Below are 8,268 nucleotides of genomic sequence, written 5' to 3'. Positions count from 1 at the left end.
TTGTGCAGCATTTTGAGCAAAGTTCTGAAATGCTGACTTTGTTTAGGCCGTGGGTAAATATTAGCCTTGCAACACAAGCCTGAGCTGTGGTGCCTGAGCAAGGGTTATCCAAACAGAGTCCTCGCCCGATAACAGCCCTGCCTTGGATAGGCTCCCTCCTTGCTTTTGTGATGTTTGACTAATTTCCCGCTAGGCACAGAGCTTGCAGTGTCCAAAAACTTCAAAAGGTCTCAGCAAGGGCTCCAGCCCTGCCTGTTTACAGCAGAGGAGGTGAAGTTTGGCTCTCAGGGTGAAGGAGGCAGCAGAGCTGGGCTCTCCCACCCAGCCAACACACAGGGGCTGCTGAGACCCTGGGGCTGCAGCCTGACCCACACAAACCCCTTCTCTCCATTCTGCTGGGGAAAAACATCACAGCTGATGGTGTGATAGCTCCAACTTTCCAAAATCAGCCACATGAGAACATCTGATGGTATTTTCAGGTGCACGTTGCTCCTGGGTGATTTTGGAACAGGTTTTTTTGCCTCCCTGGTTATTTGGGCGCTTAAAGTGATGAGATAACGAGAGCAAAGAAAAAGGGGAAAAGAAGGGAGGAAGATGCCTTTTGGGAAAAGTTGTTGGGGTATCCCTCCCACTCTTCCACAAGGAAAGGATTGTTGGAAACACCTGAGCAGCTTCAATGCAAGTGACAGAATTACTGTCTGAACTCTGGGATAAAACAGCAGCCAAATATATATGATTGATATGATATGATTGATATTATATGATACTTATGTTGTTGTGATGTGTTGTGTTTATATTATATTATATTATATTATATTATATTATATTATATTATATTATATTATATTATATTATATTATATTATATTATATTATATTATATTATATTATATTATATTACAATATAACATGACATATGATATAATATAATGTGATAATATAATATAATCTAATATAATATTTAATATAATATTATATTATGTTATATTAAATATAATATAAATTAATATAATATTATATTATATTTCCCATGTCTGAGCTAGGCAAGATATGTGGGAGTTGAAACTAACTGAAAACATTAAAAATAACATAACATAATATAATATAATATGATATATTGTATTGTACTATATCATATATCATATATCATATATCATATATCATATATCATATATCATATATCATATAATCTAATATTTATTAGATTATATCACATTATATAATATTATTTTATATTATATTGCATTCTATGACAGTACTTAACATTATCTTGTATACTATATTGTGTTACATAATATTCACTAATATCATATCATATCATATATATCATATGATATAATATATCATATAATATCATATATAGATATAATCTCATCATATCTCATAATTAAATAATATAATATTAAAATTCCTTTAGACCAAAGCTTACTTTAAAAAACAATTTTTTTGCAACCCCCTTATTTCAGTCATCTCACGACCACTAAATATGTTTTAATTTTTTTAAATTTTTTTTTGGTTAAAATATCGATTGGGAAATTAGTTTGACCACTAGGTGGCACAAACTGCTCAAATATACTGCCCAAAAGAGCCCAAAAAGCTGAAACCTCTCAAACTACAGACAGTATACTGAGAAACAAGTGCTGAGGATGCTCAGAGCCCTCCCATCAGTTTAGGTGAACGTCCTGAGGATTTAGTGATGAGGACAGGATCTCAGTAGGATGTTTTGTGCTAGGTGTCCACTGGGCTGTTCCATGAGCTGTCCTCTCATGGATGGAATTCCTCTGGAATGAGGTTTTAATGCACTGTCTGCCCTGAACCACCTGAATTAGTGCTTTGCAGAGCCTGCCCCTCAAAATAATTTAATTTTGCTAGTTTGGCTTGCACCAAATTGGGAGAAATGTCACAATTCCTGTGTCTGATAAGGTAGCCAGCATCCTCTTCTCATATTGCACTTCATATCTGGAAATTTCCAGTGATCCAGGTAAGATCAGGGTGTACCTGCAAAGAACAGATTTGGTGTGACTGCCCTGACATTAATCCCATCACACTCCAGCCATTCTGGAAAATTACATATATGGATGTACAGCAGTGCCTCAGACACAGTCAGACACCCCCAGAATCAAGGCCCTTTGGGAGAGAATTTGGATGACTTTCATCAGAATAATACCAGGTTTTCATAAGAATAATACCAGATTTGGAAGCTTTGAAATGCTCTGCTGGCCCATGGTGCTCACAGCTAATGGCAGCAGGGCGACCAGCAGGCACTGGCACCCCAGAAAACTCCTTCCTACCCTTCTCTGTCCTCATGGAACCCTGCCTGGAGGGATTCACCCAGGTTTGGAGCCTTCAAGAGGACATAAACGTGTTGGAGCAGGTCCAGAGGAGGCCACAAAGATGCTCTGGGGGCTGGAGAACCTCTGCTATGGAAACAGGCTGGGAGAGCTGGGGGTGCTCAGCCTGGAGAAGAAAAGGCTCTGGAGACACCTTATTGCAGCCTTTCAGTGCTTACAGGGAGCTTACAAAAACCAGGGAGACAGACTTTTTACCTGGGCATTTGGTGACAGGACAAGGGGTAGCAGTTTTAAACTAAAAGAGGAGATGTTTAGGTTAGATATTAGAAAGAAATTATTTTTGCAGACGATGGTGAGGCACTGGAAGAGGCTGCCCAGAGAAGATGTGGGTGCCCCATCCCTGGAAGTGTGAAAGTCCAGGTTGGAGCAAGCTGGTGGCATTCCTGCTTATGCCAGGGTGGTTGGGACTAGATGATCTTTATGCTCCCTTCCAACCCAAACCATTCTGGGATTCTTTCAGGAACACAGGCACCTCTCATAGTGCCAGAATTGGAGAGTAGCAGATCACATCCAGATGCTTCAGAGGAGATTGCTTAGATTAAGACCTGCAGGAAAACATGGAATGCAATTCCCTGAACTTCATGGAAATCAATTTTGCCTCTGGACATTTCTCTATGTCCACACCTGCATAACCTTTTGGGACTCTTGCCAATTTCCTGATCCATTTGCTGCCTTTGAGTGCCACTAAAAGTGGTACAGTTTGTTGGTGATTTGTGTACATTTAGTTGCTGTTTCAGACACTTCTGGTTGGGCATTTAACCCTGCTTGAGGTCACCAAGGTGCTCGTGTTTGTGTGTTAACACAGAGTGAGTTCCTTGATATAAAATGATCTTTTCCAGGTGAAATGTGTGTGAGAGCTCAGCTGTTGGATCATGCCCCTCTCTCTGCTGGCTCTGCTCATCAGGAAATTTAATTTGCTGAGCCCCCATCCAAGGAACAGCTGCTCATCTTGCTAAGTCTGCAAAAGTCAGCACTGAACATGCCTGATGTGAGCACACCTGAGTGAGTGCTTGTCCTGGACTGCAGCAGCATCCCTGGAAAAGTGCCTGCCACGTTCACACCCACACCAGGAGAATGGATTCCTAGGAGGAGAAAGAGGGGATAATGTGAACAATCAAGACCCCAGGCTCAATGTTCACTCAGCAAGCCTAACTGCATCTGAACCACATGAAAACACACCTTGGTCTCACCCACGGTGCGCTGTGTCCTCGCCTGCCCTTGCTGAGGGGAGCATAAGCAGAGCTGGCTGCTCCTAATCCCTTTAGGAAGGGCAGTGCTTTTCCCAGCCCACTCTCTCACGCCTGTTGGTTATCCTGTACCTGCTGGAGGATCCTGTTGTGGCTTGAACGCCCTCCTTTCACCAGGTGTGCTTAGGCTCAGCTTTACTGCAGCATCTCTGCAGAGCCTCAGTGTTGTGACACACCTGGCCCTCAGATGCCCACCTGGGCAGTGGGAGATGCAGAGAGGCCAAATGCTGCAGCTGGTGAGATTTGGATGGCATTCCAAATGCCTCCTGACTGTGCAATGGTCATTTCAGACTGGAAAACATCTCCCCTTCCTGCCCAGAAACTACTGTTACCCCTTGGGTTAGCAGGCTGCTTTTGCCTTGCTTTTACAGAGGGGTCTTGATTCCCTCTAGGTTTTCCAGAACAGGAGGAAAATCATGCTATTTGTACTGGTTTGGATGCCTGTTTTCAGCATTTCTAAACATTCACTGTAGGACTTTTACACATCTGTGTCCCCAGGGTAGTGAAACAGAGCAGGTTGATACTATTCTAATGTCAGTAGTGAGGGCACAGGAGGCTGCAGTCCTATTTCCCACACTGCTCCCATGTCTGAGCTAGGCAAGACATGTGGGAATAACTGGAAACAGATGAAAAATACTTAAAACCATCCTGTTGGTGTATTCTTGAGCCAGGTCTCAGTCTGAACCATGGCAGTGTCTTCACTGATTCCCAAATGGATGGTAGAGACCTCTTCCACCGCACTTTGAAATGGTGGGGAGCTGAAGAAAATGCTTCAACTTCTTCTGGCAGGGATCAAATCAGTACAGAAACCACTTGGGCTGTCTCTGGGGGCCTGAGCATCCTGTCCCAGCCTCCCTCCAGCTTTCTGCCAGCATCTTCTCTTCCCATCCACACCAGCCTTCCATCACTCCCTGCAGTGCTGCCCAGCCTTGCAGCTCCCATTGATGGTGTGGCCACCACAGAAGCCTTTGCAGCTGCCAGTGGTCCCAGTGGGAAGAGGACTGGACAGGTTTTGATTTCTTCCTCCTGTTGGCAATGCCAGAGGGCCTTGTGTGTGAACATAGTGTCACCTCAGCCTCACCTCAGAGACATTGATTTGCTGATAAGGAGTTTCAAAGATGCTGACCATGACCTTCCCTGTGCTCCATCTCCAGCTGCCCTCTTCCTTCCCTTCTGAAAGGAGAGCATCTGGAAAATGCTTGTGAGATTTGGAGGACACAAAGCTTCAGAAAGGCCAGAGAGATATTGAGGAGAGGAGAGGAGAGGAGAGGAGAGGAGAGGAGAGGAGAGGAGAGGAGAGGAGAGGAGAGGAGAGGAGAGGAGAGGAGAGGAGAGGAGAGGAGAGGAGAGGAGAGGAGAGGAGAGGAGAGGAGAGGAGAGGAGAGGAGAGGAGAGGAGAGGAGAGGAGAGGAGAGGAGAGGAGAGGAGAGGAGAGGAACGAAACAAAAAAAAACCCCAACCAAATAAAAAAACCCGAAACAAAGCAAAAAGAGGAACTTTGTGCTAACTAGTTTGAGAAGTTACTGCTGTTATAGAAAAACAAAGTAGCAAACACGCCTGATTTGGGGCGAGGTGAGCGCCCGGAGGTGAGCGGCGCTGCCGGGTCGGTGCCAGCTGGCAGAGCCCTGCCCCAGGAGTGTCCCTGGCAGCTGCCAGGCAGAGCCCAGCCTGTCCCACCCCAGTCCACCTTCACCCGGGCTGGTCTGGCAGGAGAGGGCTCTCTGCCTTTGGGAAATGGAGGGAAAGGCAGGAGGTCACCCCAGCCCTGTCCGGCTGACAAGCACAGTCTGGATGGCAAGAGGGAGGTGGAATTTGGGGCCTTGGCCACCTTTGCACTCGGTGGCTGCCAAGGTGAGGGTGCAGAGGGAACCCTGCCCTGCCCCGTGGGCAGTTTTCCTAAACCAGCCAGGGCTCCCCAGATGGCGAGCAAGAGAAGCTTTCCCTTCCCAGAGGATGGAACCAGAGGGTTTTACCAAGAAGAACTTGGAGCTTTGCCACCTGGGACATGAGCTGATGGCATCTTCCCATTGTCATAACCATGTAATGGGAGTGATGCTGGAAAATAAAAGAGCTCAAGGCATATTCCACAGCAGCCCTGTCCTGTTTGTAATTTGTACATAGCACCCAGCCAGTGATAGGTTTTACCAGCTCTGAGGAAAGCCCCAGCCTTGAAGCATCTCCCGGGCTTGTGCTCCCTAAGGCAGCGTGAGTAGGAGACACTGGCAGTGGGGCACCCTTCCTCGGCACCCAGCCAGCTGCAGGAACTGTCCCTTCAGCATCCCCCTCGCTCAGAGGGGCTATAGGTGCCAAAATGACAAATGGCACCCCCAGCACCGCCCCTGTGCTGCAGGGGACAAGAGGGGGCAGAGGGATGCGGGACCCGGCTGAGGGATGCGGACAACGCTGAGGGATGCGGGCACGGCTGAGGGATGCGGGAAGGGCTGAGGGATGCGGGACTCGGCTCAGCTGAGGGGTGCGGGAAGGGCTGAGGGGTGCGGGAAGGGCTGAGGGCTGAGGGATCCCTCTAAGGGGTGCGGGAAGGGCTGAGGGATGCGAGACCCCCATGAGAAATGCGGGACCCGGCCGAGGGATGCGGGACCCGGCCGAGGGATGCCAGCCCTGCAGGGATCCCCTGCAGCACAGGAGGCCGCCCTGCGCGCAAAAGGGGCCGGTCCCGAGCCGGGGAGGAGGAGGAGGAGGAGGAGGAGGAGGCGGCGGCGGGGCTGGTCGCTCTCTCTGTCTCCTGTCAGGCTCGCAGGCTGTGCGCTCACGGCGGGGCAGGAGCCCGGCGCTCCGGGCACCATGATCCTGTGGCTGTGCCTCTGCTGGGGCTTCTCCCCCTCGGCCGGACAGCCCGACTCGGAGCTCATGGCCAGGTACCTGGAGGAGCAGCTGCTGGCCGACTACAGCATCGTGGAGCAGGTAGGTTTGGTAGGCGGAGGTGGATCGGGAGCAGCAGTACTGACAAGCGGGGCAGGCTGGTAAAAATGCGATTATTCCACCTGTCCGTGCGGCTGGGCTCGGTGCGAGGTGCTGCAGCCAGCATGGGGCTGTGCTGGAGGTGCTAAACCAGGAGATCACCCGGGACATCACCCTGGACATCACCCAGGACATCACCCTGGTGATCACCCTGCCCTGCTGGGGCTGCTGTCCCGGCACGGCTCGGTCCGACCCCCGTCCATCCCCACGCTGTGCTAACGAGGCTTTTCACAGGCACAGGGGAGCTAAAGCCGTGTCCTGGCCACGCTCCAGTCTGAGTAATCCCGAGTATTTCAAGCTCCGGGGACAGTTTTTCTTTCTGACCATGGTGTTACTGTACTTGATTTTTAACTCGTGCGTTTTTAACTCGCGCATTTTTAACTCGCAACATTTTTAATTCATCAAACAAAGCACATGAATTTCAGCTTCTAAAAGGCTTCTTGACAATGAAAGGGAAAAAAGTTCTGCAAGTGAGGGAGGGCTATTATGTTGTGTTGTTGCGTGGCTTATATTTTCTAAGGAAATGGGGTTGAAAGAGCAATGAACTTTTTGCAAGAGTTTGGGTGGTGGTTTGGGAGGCTGTGATCTATTTCAAGTGGAAAGTGTCCCTGCCCATGGCAGAGGGGCTGGAATTAGATGATCTTTAAGGTTTCTTCCAATCCAAACCACTTGGACTCTATAAAAGAGGGCTTCAGGTCTGCGCTCACATCTTTCAGGACCATTCGTTTCCATGTGTGACTTTGGGTCACTTAGGGCATCAGTGACTTAAATTTGATCAGGTCTGAGAGGCTCTGTGGCACCCGAGGCACCCATGTGGGGCTGAGATACAATGCAGGAACTGTGGAATACCTGTGCCTTGCTGGAGGTCAGGTGGGATACTCCAGTTTGTTTAAAATGTCAGTATTTGTCTGTATTTGCCATCTTCTGCCATGCAGCAGGTGGGAAGGGTGAGACTCTTCATATATATCTGTATCTATCCCTCCTAGAATAGAAAGAATCTCTCTCCAGAAACATTGACATCTCTGCCCTATGGGGTCACTACTAGCAATTATCCGGCTTCAATGAGGGTGTTGGAAAGCTTTAAAGCTAAAAGTTTGGTAATTTGGAAATTTGGTTCCATTAGATTACGCCAGTGAAGCTACCAATGGACTGGTAACAAACCCTGCAGCAGTATTTTGGCAGTAGTCAAGAAGTCCTAGAAAACAAGATGCTGCTGTCTGGGGATACTTAGCTCCTCACTGATGATCCCCAAGACTTCAGAAGTGGTTCTTGAAGTCACACAGAGCCTTCTTATGCAATTCAGCAAGCAAACAAGATGGGTTTTGGTGGGGAAAGATAGGAACCTAAAAATAAAGATAGGTTCCTAAAAATAAGAACCAAGTTTCCAGTTTCACTGATTAGTCTTCAAAACCTCCTGTGACCAGAACAACAGGTGGATTTCTTCCAAAAGGTAAATTTTCAGTAAAAAAAATACTGAGGGCTACTGATCTCTCATCCCTGACTCTGCTCTAAGCAGGGCAAACTTCACAGACATTTATCTGTCTTGTTCTGAAGAACTTGCAGTGATGGAGAATCTGCAGCCTCTCACAGCAGGCTCCTGAGGGGCTTTATTTGTCTGAGATAACAGACCCAGACAGAAAGTTTCTTCCAAAACTTAACATGCAAATGATTCTTCTCCTCTCCTCTCCTCTC

General features: G+C 47.8%; 1 protein-coding gene across 1 annotated transcript in view; it reads left to right on the top strand.

Moving 5' to 3' along the window:
* The first annotated feature begins 6,384 nt into the window (after window positions 1-6,384).
* ITIH5 (inter-alpha-trypsin inhibitor heavy chain 5) overlaps window positions 6,385-8,268 on the top strand; it is a 49,395-nt gene continuing 47,511 nt past the window's right edge. Inside the window, exon 1 of the mRNA XM_058022412.1 lies at window positions 6,385-6,519. Coding sequence (XP_057878395.1) covers window positions 6,400-6,519 — 120 coding nt within the window. The 5' untranslated portion in view covers window positions 6,385-6,399. The remainder of the gene's footprint in view (window positions 6,520-8,268) is intronic.

Source organism: Melospiza georgiana, chromosome 4 (genome assembly GCF_028018845.1).
Source record: "Melospiza georgiana isolate bMelGeo1 chromosome 4, bMelGeo1.pri, whole genome shotgun sequence".
In the NCBI taxonomy this organism is placed as follows: domain Eukaryota; kingdom Metazoa; phylum Chordata; class Aves; order Passeriformes; family Passerellidae; genus Melospiza; species Melospiza georgiana.
This window is presented reverse-complemented; position numbering and strand designations above follow the sequence as displayed.